This window comes from Trachypithecus francoisi, unplaced genomic scaffold (assembly GCF_009764315.1).
Source record: "Trachypithecus francoisi isolate TF-2019V2 unplaced genomic scaffold, Tfra_2.0 Lachesis_group3, whole genome shotgun sequence".
NCBI classification, from domain to species: domain Eukaryota; kingdom Metazoa; phylum Chordata; class Mammalia; order Primates; family Cercopithecidae; genus Trachypithecus; species Trachypithecus francoisi.
In genome coordinates this window covers 81,725,292-81,744,586 of record NW_022681468.1, presented here as the reverse complement: position 1 = coordinate 81,744,586, position 19,295 = coordinate 81,725,292, and the positions used below count along the sequence as shown (strand labels likewise).

Genomic DNA, 19,295 nt, shown 5'->3' with positions numbered 1-19,295 from the left:
TTTTTCCCGGATAGACTTGCAGATTTGAAGACCTGGATAGTACCTTTTCCAGATCATCTGCCCTAAGCTCCTACTGTACAGATGAGGAGACCAGGGCCCAGAGTGTGATATGCTTAAGGCCCCATAGCTGGTTCATGGCAGGGATAGAAGGAGAGTCCCACCTTTGGCCTTCCAAGCTGGTACCCTTGGCAGTTAATATCTTGGAAGTGGGCAGGGTGGGAATGAAAACAAATGATGAGGCAGGGCACGGTGGCTCATGCCTGTTATCCTAGCACTTTGGGAGGCCAAGGTGGGTGGATCGCTTGAGGCCAGGAGTTCAAGACCAGCCTGGTCAATGTGGCGAAATCCGTCTCTACTAAAAATACAAAAATCAGCTGGGTGTGGTGTCAGGCGTCTGTAATCCCAGCTACTTGGGAGGCTGAGGCAGGAGAATTGCTTGAACCCAGGAGGCAGAGGTTGCAGTGAGCTGAGATCACACCACTGCACTCCAGCGAGACTCCGTCTCAAAAAGAAAATAAAAGAAGAAAAGAAAATTTATAAATGAATGATGAGAGAATGGTGTTAGTGCTGAAACAGCTTCATTGTGCTGGAAAAATTATAGACCTAGGTTTGTGTCTATATTTGCTACCTATGGCAGGCTGTTTCCTGGGGCCTCAGTTTCCCCATCTGTAAAACGCAGGGTTAACAATTCCTAATTTATGAGATGGTTCAAGGATTACATGAAATAATCTGTTTGAAGAGGCTAGTATGGCTTGGGATGGAATAGCATTCATCACATGTAGCTAACATTACTCTTCTTGCTGCCCTGGGAACTCTTGCTGTTCTCTCCCCTTAGGGTCAGAGAACTTCTTAACCCAGGCCAAGCTTCGTGACTTTAGGCCTTTGCTTTTTGCTGCCTTTCTCACCTGCCCAGGGTTCTGCTCAGCACTGGCTGGCATATGGGTGGGGGTGGGAACCATCCTTCCGGAGAACTCCCCAGCTCATGTGCATACCATTGTTCATTCAGTATTTATAGGACACCTACTATATGCCAGGCTCTGCCTAGGTGTGGGATGACTAACAGGTAACAGGAGTGACACGGTCTCTGTCTCTTTGCAGCCTACAGTCAGGTGAGGGAGACAGACAATCCAACAAACAAATACAGTTCAGGGTGGTAAGGGAAACAATGTGGCTTAGGAGCCCATGGTGCAGGGGCCTGGGGTCTTCAGCCCACAGGACAGTCAGAGAGGTCTTGCCTGAGCCCTTTCGTCAAAAGTAATAAATTGTTTGCAGCACAGGTCAGCAATGGAAAGGGTCAGCACTCTAAAGTGGAAGGCTGACTGGAAAGGTGGCTTGGCAAAATCCTGTTATTTTTTACTCTAGATGACTTTAAGCAAGAATTAGATTTTACTCACACTGACTTCTAAGTCCTCTGACAGTGAGGTTTTTCTTCTTTGCTGTTCAACAATCTACCAGGTCTGAACAGAAGTTTGAGATTCCTCCTATTTTTGGAGGGGTGAATTAAAGAGTTTTGTCCATAGTAAAGAACCATAGACACTCTAGGCAACCAGTCAGTGCTTCTCTGGTTTACACCATCACAATTATTCCTTCTTATTTGGGCCCTGGCAGGAGGGCTTCCCTAAGTCCCTAACAGAGAAATTACGAAGTTGCCAGTATCCAGACAATCCCATGGCATAAGCAAACAATAAAAATAAAGAATATCCCTATCTCCTGCCCTTGTTAAAACTTACATAAACTATCTGGTGAGGTTGGGACCACCTAAGACTTGCTATACCATGTTTTCCTAGCAACTATTTACTAAGTCCATGTGTTCATGAATGAAAGTGAACACACCTGGAAGACAAAATCCTTGTAACAGGTAAATGGCTACAATAAATCAAAAATCCTACCTGCTTTTAAAAGATTGTCCAAGAATCCCTGGGACAGGCCCAAGTTTTAACTTGTTTACTACGTCGTCTGGTAACAGTAACTTACATATACTGAGTACTTGCTTTGTGTTGGGTACCGTTCTAAATGCTTTCCAACCCTCTGGGGTGTGTACAATTAATATCTCCATTTTATAGATGAAGAAAATGAGGCGCGGAGAGGTGAAGTAACTCACTGAAAGTCATGTACAGCCACTGAGAGGCTGGATTTGAGCACTGACCTCTGTGCTGACCATCTTTTTCTTTCTTTCTTTTTTTTTTTTGCAACAGAGTTTTGCTCATGTTGCCCAGGCTGGAGTGCAATGGTGCGATCTCGGCTCACTGCAACCTCCGCCTCCCGGGTTCAAGCGATTCTCATGCCTCAGCCTCCCAAGTAGCTGGGATTACAGGTGCCTGCCACCATGCCCGGCTAATTTTTGTACTTTTAGTAGAGACGGGGTTTCACCACGTTGGCCAGGCTGGTCTCGAACTCCTGACCTCAGGTGATCCACCTGCCTCGGTCTCCCAAAGTGCTGAGATTACAGGCATGAGCCACCGTGCCCGGCCTCTGTGCTCACCATCTTAACCACTATACTACTGCCTCGGACACAAGTACATTCATTTTGTTGTTAGAATTAGTCTCCCTTCGCTTAATTTATGGTCTCTCCATCTGTTATTAATGCACTACATAGTGTCCGCTAAGATGCCTCCATTAAAGTTTGGTCCTCAGTAAGATGATTCATAAACTAAAACGGATTTACCTCCGTTGAGTCCAAGAACTATTCTCTTGGTCCTGATAAGTTTTGACTGAAATGCTGTACTCTCTTTTTCCAAAGAGGGCCGTTTCCCCTCAGCTAATAAGTGGCACTATTTCTTAGGTCTGTACATTCTTGTAGATGGTGAAAAATGAAGTAGTGGAGATTCTGGGAGATGAATTGTGAGGGATCTCGAAAACCATGGTAAGAAATATGGATTTCATTCTGAGGCCCACCTGGAGCCCCCAAAGGGCCTTAGACAGTGAAGTTTATTTACACAGATCACTAAGGCAACCGCAGTCTGGAGAATTGAAGGGAAAAACCAGAGACCACAGGACCAGTTAAGAGGCTTTCATAGAAATCTAGCTAAAAGATTGTTAGTTTGAGCCAGGGCAGATGGAAAGAAATGAATGGAACCGATGGATGTGAATGACTAGATATGAGGGTTATGGGAAAGGGAAGAATTAAGGATAATGGCCATTTTTGGTTTGGGCAACAGGGAAGTTCCATTTACAGATATAGAAAACAAGGGCAAGAGAACAGATTTAGGGAGGAAAGACTATAATTTCAGGTTTCAGTATGTAGACTTGAAAGTGGAATATTCAATGTATGAGTCTGAGTTTTAGAAAGGGCGATCCTGGATAGAGACAACATTGTCAGCATATGGATGGTCATTTGTGCCTTTGAGAGTGTCTTAGGACCAAAGAATGCTAGGGCAGAAACTTGACGAAAATCAACACTTAAGAGTCGCAGGGCACAGGAAGAGAGGTGGAGGAAAACCAGGGAGCGGACAGTCAGGGAAGTCAGGGCAGAGAGTGCTTTTAGAAGGAGGGCATAGTCAGCAGGGTCAAGTTAGGGAGAGTCTGAGTGACAGGAGGACTAGGAAGTGTTCACCAGCTTCAGTAACACGGAAGTTATGAGCCATGGCTGAGGGCAGTTCAGGTGGAGCAGTGGAGGCCACAGTTCACTGGTGATTACGAGGTGTAATGGAGAGTGTAGGCATTTGTACTATGATATTTTGCTTTAAACAGGAGATGAACTGATGCTAACTACCTGCAGGAATAGATAGAGCTGAGGATAGCTATATCTATATCTACAACTACTCCATGCCTATCTTCTCTTTTAGATTTAAGAGACTTGAGCTCTTAAACTTTAAAGCTGCTGAAGGGAAGGAGTGAGTAGAAAGGAGAGTGATAGATGGCAGGATGTCTGCAGGAAACTGGATCCAAGACTGGTGGATAAGGATAGCAGCCTTGACAGGAGGAAGAACTCGTCTCCCATCAAGACAGACAGGAGGAAGCAGAGATGCGGAGGAAGGTGAGTTTATAAGTGTGGTGGTGGTCAGGGTCCTGCTTGGAGTTTCTGTGTGCTCAGTGAGGTGGAAAGTGAGGCTGTCTGCCACTGACCATGGGCCATAGGAGCAGAACCGGTGGGACAAAAGGCTTAAGGAGTGAACAGAAGCTGGCAGTGGATTCTGGGGAAGATGAGGGACAGCGGGCAAAGGAAACCAGTAAAGAGTCAGAGGACTGAGGATTACAGGATTGAGAACCAGATGTGGCTGGAGGCCACAGATTTAGATCCACATTGAATCCTTCCTCAGTGGGACTTCTCTGTAGGAATCAGCTGCCAGGCCATGGACATATGGAAGGTGAACAGTTGGAGTCTGCTGTTAGGATCCTTAAAGTCTGAGGAGCTTTTGGTACCTGAAGAGGATCACTCACCATCACCTGTGCTTTATTTATTGTTTAATCTATTCACAAACCTACTGGAGGAAAAATGGTCTAAATATTTGAACACAATTTCTATAACCAGCAAATCAAAATCTCTACATTTAACAAGTAAAATTATTTAAACATTGATTAAAAACAATCAAATCCTCCTACATATTTCAATTGAATCACTAACATCAGTTTCTCTAAAAGCTTCATTTTGATAAAGGACACACACCATTATAAGGATTATAAAGTTTATGATATCTATGCTTAAATCCACTATAAAAATGGGCTGTAGACCTGAGAGACATTATCTCAGCTCAGGCCAATTTTTGAATTTAGATATCTAAAATAAAAATATATCTCAATGTAGATCAAGTTTTGGATTATTAATCAATGAATTTTTGGTTGGGACCTGGGAATTGGTTCACTTTCTAAAATGATTAAAATCTGAACTGATATTTATCTTGTATATATCACGGGAAATTTTCAAGCCCATATGTTTTCCATGCAGCGGTATTGTAGCTGGATGCCTTTTCTCTACATGATGCCATCTTTAAGTTTAGTGACTCTGATATGCAGATGTCCCGAAGATGTCCATACCTTAATCCCTGGAACCTATGAATATGTTATGTTACATGGCAAAACAAACTTCAAATATGCAATTCAGGTTGTGGACCTCAAAATAGGGAGATTATCCTGGCTTATCTGGGTGGGCCCAATCTAATCACATGAGTCCTTTAACTTAGAGAACTTTGTCCACTGAAGTCAGAGAGAGATGGTAGAAAGGTAGGCCTGGGCCGGGCGCGGTGGCTCAAGCCTGTAATCCCAGCACTTTGGGAGGCCGAGACGGGCGGATCACGAGGTCAGGAGATCGAGACCATCCTGGCTAATACGGTGAAACCCTGTCTCTACTTAAAAATACAAAAAACTAGCCGGGCGACGAGGCGGGCGCCTGTAGTCCCAGCTACTGGGGAGGCTGAGGCAGGAGAATGGCGTAAACCCGGGAGGCGGAGCTTGCAGTGAGCTGAGATCCGGCCACTGCACTCCAGCCTGGGTGGCAGAGCAAGACTCCGTCTCAAAAAAAAAAAAAAAAAAAAAAAGAAAGAAAGGTAGGCCTGACCTGAGAGATTCAAAGTGTGAGAAGCACTTGGCTTGCCATTGTTGGCTTGAGAATGGAGGGGGCCAGGACCTAAGTCCTACAACCATAAGGAACTGAACTTTAAATGAGTTTAGAAGTGAATTCCTCCCCTCCAGTAAGGAAGGCCACCCTGCTTATACTTTGCTTTTGACCTTGTGAAACCCTGAGCAGAGAAGCCAGGGTAATAAATAGTTGCTTTAAGCCACCAAGTTGGTAGTACTTTGTGGCCAGATGTGGTAGCTCACACCTGTAATTGGATCACGTGAGGCCAGGAGTTTGAGACCAGCCTGGACAACATGGCAAAACCCCATCTTTACTGACAATACAAAAAATTAGCTGGGCCTGGTGGCGCACAACTGTAATCCCAGCTACTCATGAGGCTAAGGCATGAGAATTGCTTGAACCCAGGAGGCGGAGGTTGCAGTGAGCTGAAATTGTGCCACTGCACTCCGGCCTGGTCGACAGAGCGTGACTCTGTCTCAAAAAACAACAACAAAGAACAACTTCTAGTTGTCTTCCCCGATAGCTAATCTCCCCTTCTTCTTTATTATAAAACTCCCAACTTCTAGCTGGACATGGCTGCCTGGAATAAACCCTATAGCTCCTAGCCTCTCTCCCTGGCTTGGTGAGCCCAGGTGACTAAATTCTACTGAGACACAATCAGACATATTGGTGCACCTTTCAGAAAGCTTCTTTCAAGGAAAGAGATGTGCTGTTTCTTCCTTCCTCCTTCCTGTTAGGCTGATGTAATGGCTGGAGCTCAGGGAGCCGTCTTGGGTCATGAGGTGGCAAGCTAAGGATGGTACAACAGCAAGACAGGAGACTGGGCTTTCAAATGATCCTAAGGCTGCCATCCATCCCTGGACTTTTATTTACAGATTCTTCTATGTGAGACAGAAATGATTTCCTATTTTGTTTAAGCTATTCTTATTTTGGGTTTTACTGTTACAGCCAAACCTACTCTTAATCATTTTGCCTAATTAATATCTCATTATAATGAGTGGGGTAATACAGAGGATCCATTTTCCGGGAGATGAACAGTCAAGCCTGAGCAGTGAACAGTTGTCTTGGACATTTGACTAATCCATTGTCTTATAACACACCATTGGACTGTTTTTCTTCTTAGTTGCAAAATATGCCCAAATAGTTCCATTAGTATCTTTCATTCTTGGCACAGTGCCAGATCTTCCTGGAATTACTCACAGTTCTCTGTACTCACCCCTCCCTACTTACACAGATAAAGAAAAACAAACGTACCTTGCAAATAGGCAAAATGTCTACTATATTTATGTTCTACTTATCGCGACTCACTAAAAATAGCCTATTATGTTCACTCTTTTTCACTCAGTATATTAACTACCTTTTGGCACACTTTATAGTGACTTCTTTCTTTTTGAATATCATTATAGATGCATGGATTTTAAAAAATTCACCTTGTTCCAATTAGCTATATTATTTTCCTTTTGATAATCAAATTGTCAAAGCATGTTAAGTGGGAGCCTCTTTAAATTGATTCCTTTGCCTTTTCAGCTTTACTTTATACATTTAAAAAGTATCTTTGCTTTCTGTCATCAACAACATTTTCTGGGCCTGGAGTTACTTAAGGTGTGCAGCTATTCTTCAAGGAACCTGAGGTTTTTTTGGTATTTTTTTTTTAATGGTGACTAATATTTGAAGCAAAGATCCAGTTTCTAAGAATGGATATCAGATTGTTCCTAATGTCGTTTTTAGTATTAGTGACAGTTCAAAAAGTTATTTCTTTTTAAAACCACAAATTCACCTTGGTATTTCCTTAACTCAAACATTATTCAACTTTTAAAATGTAACTTTAGTATACAGTTTAATATTTATTTTCCTCTGCAACATACCTACTTGTACCTGTAACACCCGATCCAAACTCCAGAGGCATCTTCTCTTTAGTGATCCTATAGTGTCTCACTGACCACCATTCTCTAGTTGTTTTATTGATAGATTTATCCAGGCTGGGCCAATGGGACAGCAGGATAAGAAAGAGAGAGGGAGGGTTTAGCATACTGGCAGGAGAGGGTCTGAAGGAATGAATCATGGAATCCCAGGTAATAGGAGGCCTAAGGAGGAGAATAAGACAGCACAGATCCGGAGAAAGAGAGATGGTGTAGATAGGCTGGAACAGGTACAGTGAAGACAACTCAGTGAGAGAGCTGGGAGGAAGGAAGCAGCAGTCAGAGTGTGGAGGGACTGACGTTCAAACTTCAAAGATGGAGCAGTTTCAGGAGGTGGCCAAGCAAGAGGATGCATGGTTATCGATGTTTTCCATGGTCCACCTCCAGCTCTGTATACCTGCTCTCAGCTCTGCTCTCAGCCAGAGCAAACACACTCACCCTAGTCTCAGGTGGGGAGGTAAGGGCCAGAGTCTATCTGGGATCTGGCATAGAAGGACAGCCAGGATTGCTGCCTGCTGGCTGCTCTGCTATACATGCAGAATGTGTACCATGTTCAGACTAGACAATACACCCTCCTTCCTTCCTCACCAGCTACAGACTCCAGGCTCTTCCCACACTTCTGCCTGTGGCTGAGCTTCCCACCCTAGCCCATACGGTGCTGGTTCAGCTTCTGACGGTGCTGGCTGAGATCTCTGATGCTGGCATTCCTCACAGGAAGAAGCCTGCAGGGTATGCTGAGGCTTGTCCATCTGGGCTCCTGTAGGGGCCTGTGAGGCTCACCTGTGCCACCTGTTCCTGAACAGCATTGAGCAGGAAGCTGGGGTGGGGGAACAGGAGGAGCAGAGGCTGCAAAGTAGTGCAGATCTTCCTTCTTGCCAAACCTTGCCCTGATTCTAGGGCTGCAGGCAGGAACAGATGCAGCAGGTGGCTGGGAGGGGAACTGGTGGTGGGTAGGTGGAAAGACCAGGTCTGGAGATGCCACAGCTCTACTCTTCTCTTAAACTTGGGTGTTTGGCACAGGGTCCCATGCAAGGAGGTGGGATCTAGGCAGCGAGAGGGGGGTCTCTCTCCTGCCTCTGCTGTTTCTGGGGCAAGAGAGGGCAGAAGAAAGTTGTCAGGGGCTGGATTCTTGTGCTTGAAAGGCTTGGGTCCTCAGAGAGGGAAAATGAGGAAGCCAGAGAAACTTGAGTATTTCCAGCCACCCAGTAGATTCCCCCGACGCAGGCGCAGAGACACTCGGTCCCCGGGGTCCAAGGGCAGTAGCACAGAGCTGGTGGCTGCCTCCCGGGTCACATCAGGGTCATTGGCAAAGGCTGAGATGACAGGCCACGTGTTCAGCATCAGGCTCACCTGGGGAGGGGAGCCCAGTTAGCCTCCATTCCCCAGTCCTTAGCTCAGGACCCCCACTTTCCCAGGGGCTTCCTCTTGGGAAGCTGGGTCTTAATGGGCTCTCCCGGGGGGGCTGAGGGGTGGCCAGCATTGGACTCTGCACATCCTCCACATTCAATGCAAGGCAGGCCCATTCCTCCCCTGGTCCTGGCCTCTAGGACACATGTCCATGGAGGGTCCACCTGGAGGTCAGCTGGGCTCCACTTCTTCCCCCTCCCTCCCCTCCTGAGCCAGGGATGGGGGCCAGTGCTGAGGTCACCTGGACAGTTTGGCGGTTGTACACCTTCACCACATGGAACCGGAAGCTGTAGACACCCCGGACAGGGGCTACGAAGGAGCCGGAGGCCCGGTCAAAGCCACCGCCCTCGTTCACCAGGACCTGGGGGAAGCAGAGCCTGCTGAGTAGGGCTCAGGAAATGCCCATGGCTCAGGGGTACCATGGGGACTGGGCAGGGGCAGTGAGTAATGAATAGAAGGAGTGGCAAGTAGGAGTTAATAGGCATGAACAGATTCAAAAGAAATGGTGAGAAGGGGCAAGGAGGGGCTGCGTATGGGTGCAGGGAGGGGAAACCATCGGTGGGGTGAAGCGGCAACAGGCCAGATTAGGCAAAGATGTAGGAAGCTGTTTTCTTAAAGCCTCAGGGACAGCAAAGTGGGCTTGGACAGTTGCTTCCAGGTCCTTGCAGGGTCCTTCCAGGTCCCATGGACAGGGGTAGGGGGATTACCTGGTCGAAGTAGATGGCCCCACTGGTGCCATTGCCGGTTTCCCCTGCTGGCTCATGGTGGTGGCTTCGGACCGCAGCAAATGCCACTCGCCCAGGGGGCGCCTCTCCCAGGGCTGCTCCTCCGGGGCCCCCTGCGGCAGCTCGCCCAGGCTCACAGACCACAAGGCACTCCCCCTCCAGCAAGACGGGCTCTGACCCCTCCTGGGCCCACCCGGCCCCCAGGGCCAGAAGCATCAGAGCCAAGGGAAGCCCAGGACGGTGTAGGGGACCTGGTAGCCAGTGTGGCTTGGCTCCCAACATGGCTGAGGGGCTCTGCAACCCACAAGTGCCCCTGTCTTCTGTTCCTCTTCTGTTTCCGCTCCTCTCCCTGGACTCTCACCACCAGCACCCTGATCGTCTGCCCTCTCTAGGCTCGCTACACCCCCTCTCCATACCTGTGTCCCGGCTCTGTCCTGCCTCCCACTCTTACTCCTGCTGTCACTGCAGTTCCCTCCTCCTTGGCAGAGCATGCAGTGACAGCAGTTGGGCTTTGGGAGAGAGAGGAGGGATGAAGCCGCCCGCCCGCTGGACGAGAGGGCTGCAGCCAGAGCTTCAGGGCAGCCCTGCTGGACGGGACTGCACTGAAGGCTGGACCTGGGAGGATGGAGAACACGGTATGTGTGTGTGTGAGGGGTGCGAGAGAATGTGTGCGTGTGTGCATATGCCAGAGGCAGCCCCTCAACCCCTTCCTCCCATTTCTCCTCTCTTCAAAATCCCCCACAAATCAACAGCCCTTCTTCGTGGCATCTTTCCATTTGTTGGAAGAAAGGGGTATTTCACCCGGGGTATCCCCCTCCCTCGCCTGCGCCACGATTGCTTTGGTAGAAAGTGCTTGGCCTAGAGCACCAGTGGAGCCAGTCACGCTGCCTCTTTGGTTGGCCACATCTTTATTCGCGGGAAACAACTTTGAACGCATGGTTCCACTTTCCGAGAAATAACTGCGCAGAATGCGCGAGCACCCCGAGGGCCGGGAGACAGACTGGAGAAGCGCGAAGAGCGAGCCCTGGAGCCGCCGAAGGGACTAGGCCGAGCGGGTCCGTCGGGGCCGCTGGACGAGACGGCGGGGTTGGGAGGAGGGCGCGCAGCCGGGAGGAGCTGGGCTGACTCCGCCCCAGGCCAGGAAGTGACTCAAGAAACAGTTTGCGTGCGATGTGGACAAGAGAGGTCCCCGTTGGGTGAGGAACCCGGGAAGGACCGCCCAGATTCGGGCCCCCTGCCCTTGTCCCCTAGGCTAGGGGCGCGGGCAAGGCGGGGGCCCGGCGGGCGCTGAGAGGACCCGAGGCCCGCGCGGGCGGCGGAGGCGGTAGGCGCGCCCCTCCCCCGCGCCCGGGAGAGGGGAGCGGGGGCCATGGTGCGGGTAGGCCTGGCCCAGGGTGGCTGTCCCAGTCCGCGGTGGGCGGGCCCGGCCCGGCCCCTGGGCCCTGGGCGGCGCTCGTGGCGTGACGGAGAGGGGCAGCGGACGGCTGGGGGAGGGGTGGGAGTGGCTTGAACCTTGGAAATGGCAGACCAGGGCCCCCAGAGGACAGCCTAGTTCAAACCCCTGCTGAGGATTCGTCTTTAAGAAGCTGCAGAGTCCCCCAGGAGACTCCTTCTGGCCTCCAGGCCGAGAGCTGAAGCCCCCCACCCTTCTTGCTCAGGACTGTGGTCTTCGTTTTCCAAAGCCCAGACGCCCACTCTCGATAGACAGCCTTGTTTACCGGGACTTCCTCTCCGGAAAGGCCTGCATGACATACTCCCTCCCTACCTCCAGTGGACTCAGATGCTTGTCACCTACTAGGGCTGTTTACCAGAGCCTTAACTAGGTGCGACCTGTTGATAGCTGGTGTAGTCCCAGAAACCAGGATTTGGATTGAGGGTGCAGTGAGGCTCTGAGCTGCCTTCTCCCCTTCCAGGGCTGGGGGCAGTAGCCATGCCTACCTGGGAGGCCCGCCCCGCGTCCCCAGACCGGTTTGCAGTGTCTGCGGAGGCTGAGAACAAGGTTCGGGAACAGCAGCCTCATGTGAAGCGCATCTTCAGCGTGGGGGTGAGTGTCCTTCCGAAGGACTGTCCGGACAACCCCCACATCTGGCTGCAGCTGGAGGGCCCTAAGGAAAACGCCAGCAGAGCCAAGGTGAACTCCTTCTCTCCCCCATCCCTCCAGGCACCAAGGACGCTTTCCCCCAGGGCGGAGGAGAGCAGGGAAGAGGAGGGGCCTGGGGAGGATCTCGATTTCTTGGTTGTCTCACTGGCAACCTCAGTGCCCCTGAGTTTTGAGGGACTTTCCAACTCTATATTTGTTTTCAGTTTCAGCTTAATTTCTTCTGTGATAGCCCAGGCTCGCAAAAATCATTCTGTGCTCTTTGGTAGAGTAGAGATATCTGGCTGAACAAGTTGGCCCCACCAAGGAATGCACTGTGGGGTGGGAGGCTGGGCCACATTGCTTCCTTTGGGATTAGGCTGGGGTTCCAGGATGGCTCAGTTTTGTGATGGGAGTCTCAGTTTCCTTATTTCTAAAATGGGAATAACATCATGTGGATACTTCAGACATCCTGGAGCTCAGGAGCGAGCAAGGAGCCAGGAGAGGTGACCCAGGCCAGTTAGGATTCCAGCAGTTTACTTTTCCTGACCTTCCCTTCCTCCCAACCAGGAGTACCTGAAGGGCCTCTGCAGCCCAGAACTGCAGGATGAAATCCGCTACCCACCCAAACTGCACTGCATCTTTCTGGGAGCCCAGGGCTTCTTCCTTGACTGTCTGGCCTGGAGCACATCAGCCCATCTGGTGCCCAGGGCGCCCGGCTCACTGATGATCAGTGGCCTGACTGAGGCTTTTGTCATGGCTCAGAGCCGGGTAGAAGAGCTGACAGAGCGGCTGAACTGGGACTTCATGCCAGGACCATCTTCCGGAGCCTCTCAGTGTACTGGAGTGCTGAGAGACTTCTCTGCCCTGCTGCAGTCGCCGGGGGATGCCCACAGAGAGGCTCTGCTGCAGTTGCCCCTGGCTGTCCAGGAGGAGCTGCTGAGTCTGGTGCAGGAGGCGTCCAGTGGGCAGGGGCCAGGAGCTCTGGCTTCTTGGGAGGGGCGGAGCTCAGGCTTGCTGGGTGCTCAGTGCCAAGAAGAGAGAGCTCCCCCTAGTGACGGCAGGGAGTCCCTGGACACTGGATTTGTGGGACCCAGAGATTCCAGGGGAGCAAGGGGAGACAATTATGCTGTGGGGAAGGAGGGAGGGAAACAGGGTGGTCCCAGGGAGATGGATTTGGGGTGGAAGGAGTTGCCTGGGGAAGAGGCCTGGGAGAGAGAAGTGGCCCTCAGGCCACAGTCAGTGGGTGGAGGGTTAAGGGAGTCAGCACTCCTGAAAGGGAAGGCCCTGGGGAAGGAGGAGGTAACTCAGGGAGGAGGAGGGCTGTGTGTCCACCGTGAGCCTCCTGGTGCCCATGGCTCCTGTCACAGGGCAGCTCAGTCCCGAGGAGCCTCCCTCCTCCAGCGGCTCCACAATGGGAATGCCTCTCCTCCAAGGGTGCCCAGCCCTCCGCCTGCACCGGAACCCCCATGGCACTGTGGAGACCGGGGTGACTGGGGAGACCGGGGAGACGGTGGGGACAGGGGAGACAAGCAGCAGGGCATGGCACGGGGTCGGGGGCCTCAATGGAAACGAGGTGCCCGAGGGGGCAACTTGGTGACTGGCACACAGCGTTTCAAGGAGGCCCTGCAGGATCCTTTCACACTGTGCCTTGCCAATGTGCCTGGCCAGCCAGACCTCCGCCATATTGTCATTGACGGCAGCAACGTGGCCATGGTGTGAGTATCTGGTGGGGCTAAGGGCCTGGGGGAGGGAGGATATGTCCTGTGGGGCTGGCATTGTAGCCAGGGTGCCAAGCCCCTCCTCTGGCCAACCCCCTCCCACTGCAGGCATGGCCTTCAGCACTACTTCTCCAGCCGGGGCATTGCCATTGCTGTGCAGTACTTCTGGGACCGTGGTCACCGAGACATAACTGTCTTTGTGCCTCAGTGGCGCTTCAGTAAGGATTCCAAAGTCAGAGGTGAGTTGGGCCTGGTCTTCAGTGTCCCAGGGTGGGCTCTGTTTCCACCTTGAGGAGAACCCTATTATGTTCTTTTTTTAATAGAGAGTCACTTCCTGCAAAAGCTGTATTCCCTCAGCCTGCTCTCTCTCACACCCTCACGAGTCATGGATGGCAAGAGGATCTCCTCCTATGATGACAGGTACTTGCTCCTCTCCTGGCCCCAGTCTTGATATTCAAGGAGCCGTGTGGAAGATTGAGGGAGAGAGAAAAGCTCTTGCTGGTTTACACTGTTTCCAAGCCTTGGTGGTGGGTAAGGGCCAGCTACTCCTCTGTGTGCCTTATGATCGGGTAGGTAAACCTGCCCTGCAGGTGTGATGAGATGAACTGTAGACAACCATGTTTGCCTATTCATCATTCATCAAACGAAATGATACCTCGTATTTATATAGTGCCTTACTGTCTAGAAAATACTGGTTTAGTGGAAAGGTGGGAAAGCTGGTTACATAAATAGCTGACAGATGTCTTCTTATTACCTGAATTTCCAAACCTGCAGAGAAACTTCCCTAACATTCTGGAAAAACCAGAGTAAAGATCAAAATAACAAGTAAAATGAAGAAACAACCCACGAATAATAGGACTGTACAAAACATGGTGTAATCGAAAGATCACTGGATTTAGAATTGGAAGATCTGAATTTGAGCCTCATGTAGCACTACTCATTGACTTTGACTGTGGAACTTTTCTTGGTGAATTAACCTCTTTGTCTCAGGGTCCTTCTCCATTCATTTACCTTCCTTGTGAATATACGAAAAAGATGAGGTTTGTGCTTGCCTTGCTCAAGGTGCTGGGCAAGAGTACAGTGGAGTTCCCTCGTAACTTTGCACAGACCTACTCAAGTGTAGCAGCGGGTATATCTCCAATCTACAGTTGTGGAGGCAGAGCGTCAGAGTGGTTACCTATCTTAGCAAAGGGAAATTAGACCTCAAAGCTGCCAGATGGTTTGAATGAAAATACAAGGCACACTTCTACCATAGTCTGCATAGGTGGTGTGAGAAATGAGCAGATTTTAGAAAGCCAAGTTAAAAAATTTACAAGTTCTTTATTCTCTAGGGCATTATTGAGTTTTTAAAAATTAGTTTCCAAACCATAGTGATATATACTTTGTCTTTTCAAACACTTACCTTCTATTCCTTAACAAGTAAATGGTATTCTACAAAAAAGCAGTTTACTTTCTCCCAATGTTACTCTATTTATGTCTAGATTTCACAGATTACCCAAGATATGGAACCTTCTTTCCACACCTGCATTGAAACAGAATTGAAACTGAAGATTGAGTTCGTTTTAATGAATGTTAAAGGCATGTGTCTGCCCAGTTGTGTGGGACCTGGTTGGCAGATAACATAATATAAATTGGGAATTTGCCCAATAACAGTGAATAAACACAGTGGTGCACAGCACAGGCATACTGAACGAATGTTGCTGAACAACATACTCTGTAATTCGATCATAGTAAAATATGCTTAACTGGAAAATACCATTTGCATACCATAAGTGTACCATATACTTTTTTTTTTTTTTTTGAGACAGAGCCTTGCTCTGTCCCCATGCTGGAGTGCAGTGGCATGATCTCGGCTCACTGCAACCTCCACCTCCTGGGTTCAAGTGATTCCCCTACCTCAGCCTCCCGAGTAGCTGGGACTTCAGGTGCATGCCACCATGCCTGGCTAATTTTTAGCATTTTAGTAGAGATGGGGTTTCACCATGTTGGCCAGGGTGGTCTTGATTTCTTGACCTCGTGATCCGCCCACCTCGGCCTCCCAAAGTGCTGGGATTACAGGCATGAGCCACCAAGTCTGGTCAAGTGTACCATAGACATTTATATGTCATTCCCTGAATTTGTTTCCCAGACAGAAGCTCAGAGCCCGATATCTGTCATATCTAATCCTGACTCCCAGCTCCCCCTATACCACACTATCTTTCAAATACTGACTGCTCACTTAGTACTAGGTGCATGGCCTGCAGGAGGAGGTGGGAACACTGGGAACAAGATCTGATTCTTGACTAGATAGCCGAAAGAAACCATAAACCAAACACTACAGGAATGCTCCCTTCCGGCTGGAGTTTTGTGGGAAAGGAGAGATTTGTGAGTTTTTGTGTTGAGAAGACTGGGATGGTTTGGATCTCTTGGTTTCTAAATCTGTTAAAAAGACCACCACCCACCACCTCGTGAGTCCTATCCTGTCTTGTGGAATCAGAATTACTGAAGTGGAGTCCAGGCATTTTTTAAAAAAGTTCCCTTGGTGATTCTTTTCCTCAGCAAGTCTTGGGAAGTGCCTTCCAGATAGAGGAAATAGTTGGAGAAATATGGAAGTCAGCATAAGACATATGTGGAGAGCAGAGTGTAATCTGATTATTGATTTTAGCTGGAGTTGGGAGTGGATTAGGGAATATTGGGAGAGAGAAGTCTGTAAGGGTGATTTGAGCTGGCCTGTAGAAGGCCTTAGCTGCCAGGCCTGGGCGTGTAGACTTTATTTGGTAAATAAAGGGCAAGTGTGGAAGAGTTTTGTGTAGGGGATAAGCATGCTTTCTTGTGGCAGGGCAGGGGAGACTCGAGGGTGGGTGAGTGGTCAGAGGCGGGGACCCCCTTGTTAGGAAGTGATGCATGATCTCAGTTGCAATATTTGAATTACTAGGGTGGTAATGGTGGGCCTGGGAAGGAAGGGAGCAGAGCACAAAGGCTTTTCAAAGGAAGGGCATGTTGGATTTGCGAGGGATTGGTTGGGCAGGGTGGAAGACAGTCAGAGCTAGATCTTACTGTTTACTAATGAGGCACAAAGTGTTGGGTAAAGGACTATGGTGAGCAGATAGGATACTACTGGGAGACCACCTTGGATTCATCTTTGTTTCCTCTCTAGCCCATGGCAGTTGTATCTAGTCAGTTGCCTGTAGCTGGGTCAAGTGAGGTAGGGGGCCAGATCTCCACCATCAGAAGTGACTCATGGGAGTCAGTAAAACTTCTGGGGTTGGGGCCTTGGAGAGTCTCAAATGGTTGCTGTGGTTTTTACTTTTATTTTTATAGATTTGGGGGATACCAGTACAGTTTTGCTACATGGATATAATGCATAGTGGTGAAGTCTAGGCTTTTAATGTAACCATGATCCAAATAGTGAACATTGTACCCAGTAGGTAATTTTTCAACCCTCTCTCGGTTGCTGTGGTTTTGGAGACAGGTTCATGGTGAAGCTGGCTGAAGAGACAGATGGGATAATTGTCTCCAATGACCAGTTCCGGGACCTGGCGGAGGAGTCTGAGAAGTGGATGGCAATCATCAGAGAACGGTAAGGGAGCCCTCCTGCTGAGAATTGGCACAGATGCAGATGTTTTTCTAAAGCCAGCTCTGCTCTGGCCATGGGGTGAAAACTCTGGGAAGGAGGTGAAGTTTTCTTGAAGGATGGAGCCAGCAGCTTCTGGTGATACTGGTCTCAGTCGTCTGGGAGGTGGGCCAGGGCCCCCTTTGTGACCACATATCTTTCGCCATCCAGCCTGCTGCCCTTTACCTTTGTGGGAAACCTCTTCATGGTACCTGATGACCCACTGGGACGAAACGGCCCCACCCTGGATGAATTTCTGAAGAAGCCAGCCAGGTAATCCTTCCCCTAGACTACTTGCAGGCAGGCAGCCCCCACCCCTGGCCCTCTCTTGGGTGGAATTGTGATCTCAGTTTGGGCAAAATTAAGTGTGATCTTAATTTTGCAGTGGTTTGAGTTGCCTTGGCCTTTATAAGCTTCCCAGGGGATCCTGACATAGAACCTCCTTGCTGGGAGGGAAACACCTGCTTCCTGTTTCTCTTAATCAGCATGTTTGATGGAGTTATTTGGAAAACGGTTGCTTATACTGAGAGCCAGTTGTATTCAGCATGCCTTCTACTGACCATTACATAAGCGATTCATTTAGGACTAGAACTAGATCATAATAGTGGCAGAGTTCACCCTGGTTCCAAAAGAACGGCCCAGCTCCCCTTCAGAAGTGGGTTGATACTGCCACTCAGTGGTCAGCTTCAGGAACTTCAGGGTTTCTCCCCCAAAGCCAAGAATACGCAGGACAATAATTAAGAGAGGGGTAGCCCACTAAGATCTAATTTCCCCCCCAGGATGCTCATCGGCTCTTTTTGGTCTGTTTCTTCCTAGGACGCAGGGGTCTTCTAAGGCTCAGCATCCTTCCAGGAGCTTTGCAGAACATGGTAAACAGCAGCATGGGAGAGAAGAGGAAAAAGGTAGTGGTGGCATTCGGAAGACCCGGGAAACAGAGCGGCTCCGGCGGCAGCTGCTGGAGGTGTTTTGGGGTCAGGATCACAAGGTGGACTTCATCCTGCAGCGGGAGCCATACTGCCGGGACATTAACCAACTGTCTGAGGCCCTGCTCAGTCTTAACTTTTGAGCCTCACCTGCTTGAGTGGTTGCCGCCCTGTCAGCTCCAGCTGCCTCCAGCGCAGCCCTTTCTGTGAGAGTCCCTCTGCTGCTCACACTCTGATCCAGAGGCACCCTGAGTTGATGCTTTGGATCAGGGAAGCCACTTTGGGACAGGTCCATAAAGTGACCTGATCTTACCGAGTCAGGACCTCAGCCAGCTCTCAAGAGGTTCTGCTCAGCCTTAACTTCTCAACTTTGCCTTAGCACAGGGTTTCTGTAGGGAGTAGGGGCTGCTGGAGAGGATTTGTTCTGGAGACTGAGACTGTTGGCTCCACCTCCAAGCTGAGCTGGGGTGGAGGGCAGGGTGGGTGGGAACTGACAGGAAGTTAAGCTGTTCCTCTCTCTGGCTGCTGCTGTGGATGGCCAGAGGACAAGATACTCCCTGGCTGAGCTCCTGGGAGTGTGGAAGGAGATGGTGGGCCCTGGAAGGGTCACAGCGTTATGTGGATGGGGCCACGATAGGATGGAGTGAGCTAGTGAAGAAGGCAGAGGGAGACTTGGCTTCTGGTCTCAGCTATGCCTGTTTGTGACCTTGATTGAGTTGCTTGGGCTTTACTTCCGCCTACAAATCAGTGGTAAAAATACCTGTTGGGAGGAGAAATGAGAACATAGAGGAAAGCTTCTTGGAGAAAAGGTGCTTGGACCAAGTCTCAGGTGTGTCTGCCTGTGGCTGCACAGGCTCTCTAACCAAAACCTCACTTTCAGAGAGATGTGGGTCCTTTGTCTTCCGGGTCCACACCCTAGATTTTAACACTGCATTCTCACTATAACATGCCCTATAATGGCTGCATCCCTTTTGAGAACCTCCAAAATCCACATTTACACAATAGGTAAATTAGGGATGACTGCATTATCAGAATACTCTCAGGGTTCCTATAAATGGCAGCTCTCCTGTTGTATTCAAGTGTTTGTTTACAGACTAACAAATTTGTTGGCAAATCCCTGGTTAGATGCACTTGCTGGTGTTGAGATGAACACATCGATTTTTCACCAAATCGATGAAGCCATGCTCTGCAGTGACAATATTAATGTGATCCAACCCTAACATTTTCTCTATGGAAGACATATGTTGCATAAAGCGAGGCACACTTCTGCTTTATGTATGTGTGTATGGGGATGGGAGGACTTAATGGAAGTTGAACCAGTTGGTTCTAGATGAACCAATTATCTGGAAAATGAAAGAACCAGAGTTGGAAGGCACTTGACTGGCCACCAGACCAACTCTGCTGTCACTAACATGC

The 19,295-nt window shown here is 49.5% G+C and overlaps 2 protein-coding genes and 1 long non-coding RNA gene across 9 annotated transcripts; 1 reads left to right on the top strand and 2 right to left on the bottom strand.

Annotated features, from left to right (window-relative positions):
• Positions 1–4,391: 4,391 nt before the first annotated feature.
• Positions 4,392–5,783, bottom strand: LOC117069896. The gene is made up of 2 exons (XR_004431709.1): positions 5,495–5,783; positions 4,392–5,166 (listed from the first exon to the last, which is right to left on the bottom strand). It is a non-coding gene; the product is annotated as an uncharacterized LOC117069896 (long non-coding RNA).
• Positions 5,784–7,135: 1,352 nt separating this feature from the next.
• Positions 7,136–10,625, bottom strand: CBLN3 (cerebellin 3 precursor). The gene is made up of 3 exons (XM_033188389.1): positions 9,549–10,625; positions 9,083–9,202; positions 7,136–8,784 (listed from the first exon to the last, which is right to left on the bottom strand). The coding sequence occupies exons 1-3, from the start codon at positions 9,846–9,848 to the stop codon at positions 8,587–8,589; spliced, it is 618 nt and encodes a 205-aa protein (XP_033044280.1). The 5' UTR covers positions 9,849–10,625; the 3' UTR covers positions 7,136–8,586.
• On the top strand, positions 10,096–19,153 carry KHNYN (KH and NYN domain containing). Of its 7 annotated transcripts, XM_033188376.1 has the most exons (9): positions 10,723–10,890; positions 11,225–11,389; positions 11,480–11,697; positions 12,214–13,361; positions 13,473–13,603; positions 13,688–13,784; positions 16,816–16,923; positions 17,128–17,229; positions 17,773–19,148. In XM_033188376.1, the coding sequence occupies exons 3-9, from the start codon at positions 11,497–11,499 to the stop codon at positions 18,020–18,022; spliced, it is 2,037 nt and encodes a 678-aa protein (XP_033044267.1). In that variant the 5' UTR covers positions 10,723–10,890; positions 11,225–11,389; positions 11,480–11,496; the 3' UTR covers positions 18,023–19,148. The 7 variants fall into 7 exon arrangements, with proteins under 7 accessions (XP_033044272.1, XP_033044270.1, XP_033044269.1 ...); XM_033188381.1 differs by lacking the exons at positions 10,723–10,890; positions 11,225–11,389 and adding an exon at positions 10,096–10,201; XM_033188379.1 differs by lacking the exon at positions 11,225–11,389 and having other exon boundaries at positions 10,675–10,762.
• The last annotated feature ends 142 nt before the right edge of the window (positions 19,154–19,295 follow it).

Excerpts from the sequence above, each read along its gene's own strand:
- CBLN3 (XM_033188389.1), bottom strand. The coding sequence starts at position 9,848 with ATGTTGGGAGCCAAGCCACACTGGCTACCAGGTCCCCTACACCGTCCT. Across the intron at positions 9,203-9,548 it reads GGGCCATCTACTTCGACCAG|GTCCTGGTGAACGAGGGCGG; the intron begins GTAATCCCCCTA and ends TGCTTCCCCCAG. Across the intron at positions 8,785-9,082 it reads ACAACCGCCAAACTGTCCAG|GTGAGCCTGATGCTGAACAC; the intron begins GTGACCTCAGCA and ends TCCCCTCCCCAG.
- KHNYN (XM_033188381.1), top strand. The coding sequence starts at position 10,096 with ATGAAGCCGCCCGCCCGCTGGACGAGAGGGCTGCAGCCAGAGCTTCAG. Across the intron at positions 10,202-11,479 it reads CTGGGAGGATGGAGAACACG|GGCTGGGGGCAGTAGCCATG; the intron begins GTATGTGTGTGT and ends CTCCCCTTCCAG. Across the intron at positions 17,230-17,772 it reads TTTCTGAAGAAGCCAGCCAG|GACGCAGGGGTCTTCTAAGG; the intron begins GTAATCCTTCCC and ends GTTTCTTCCTAG.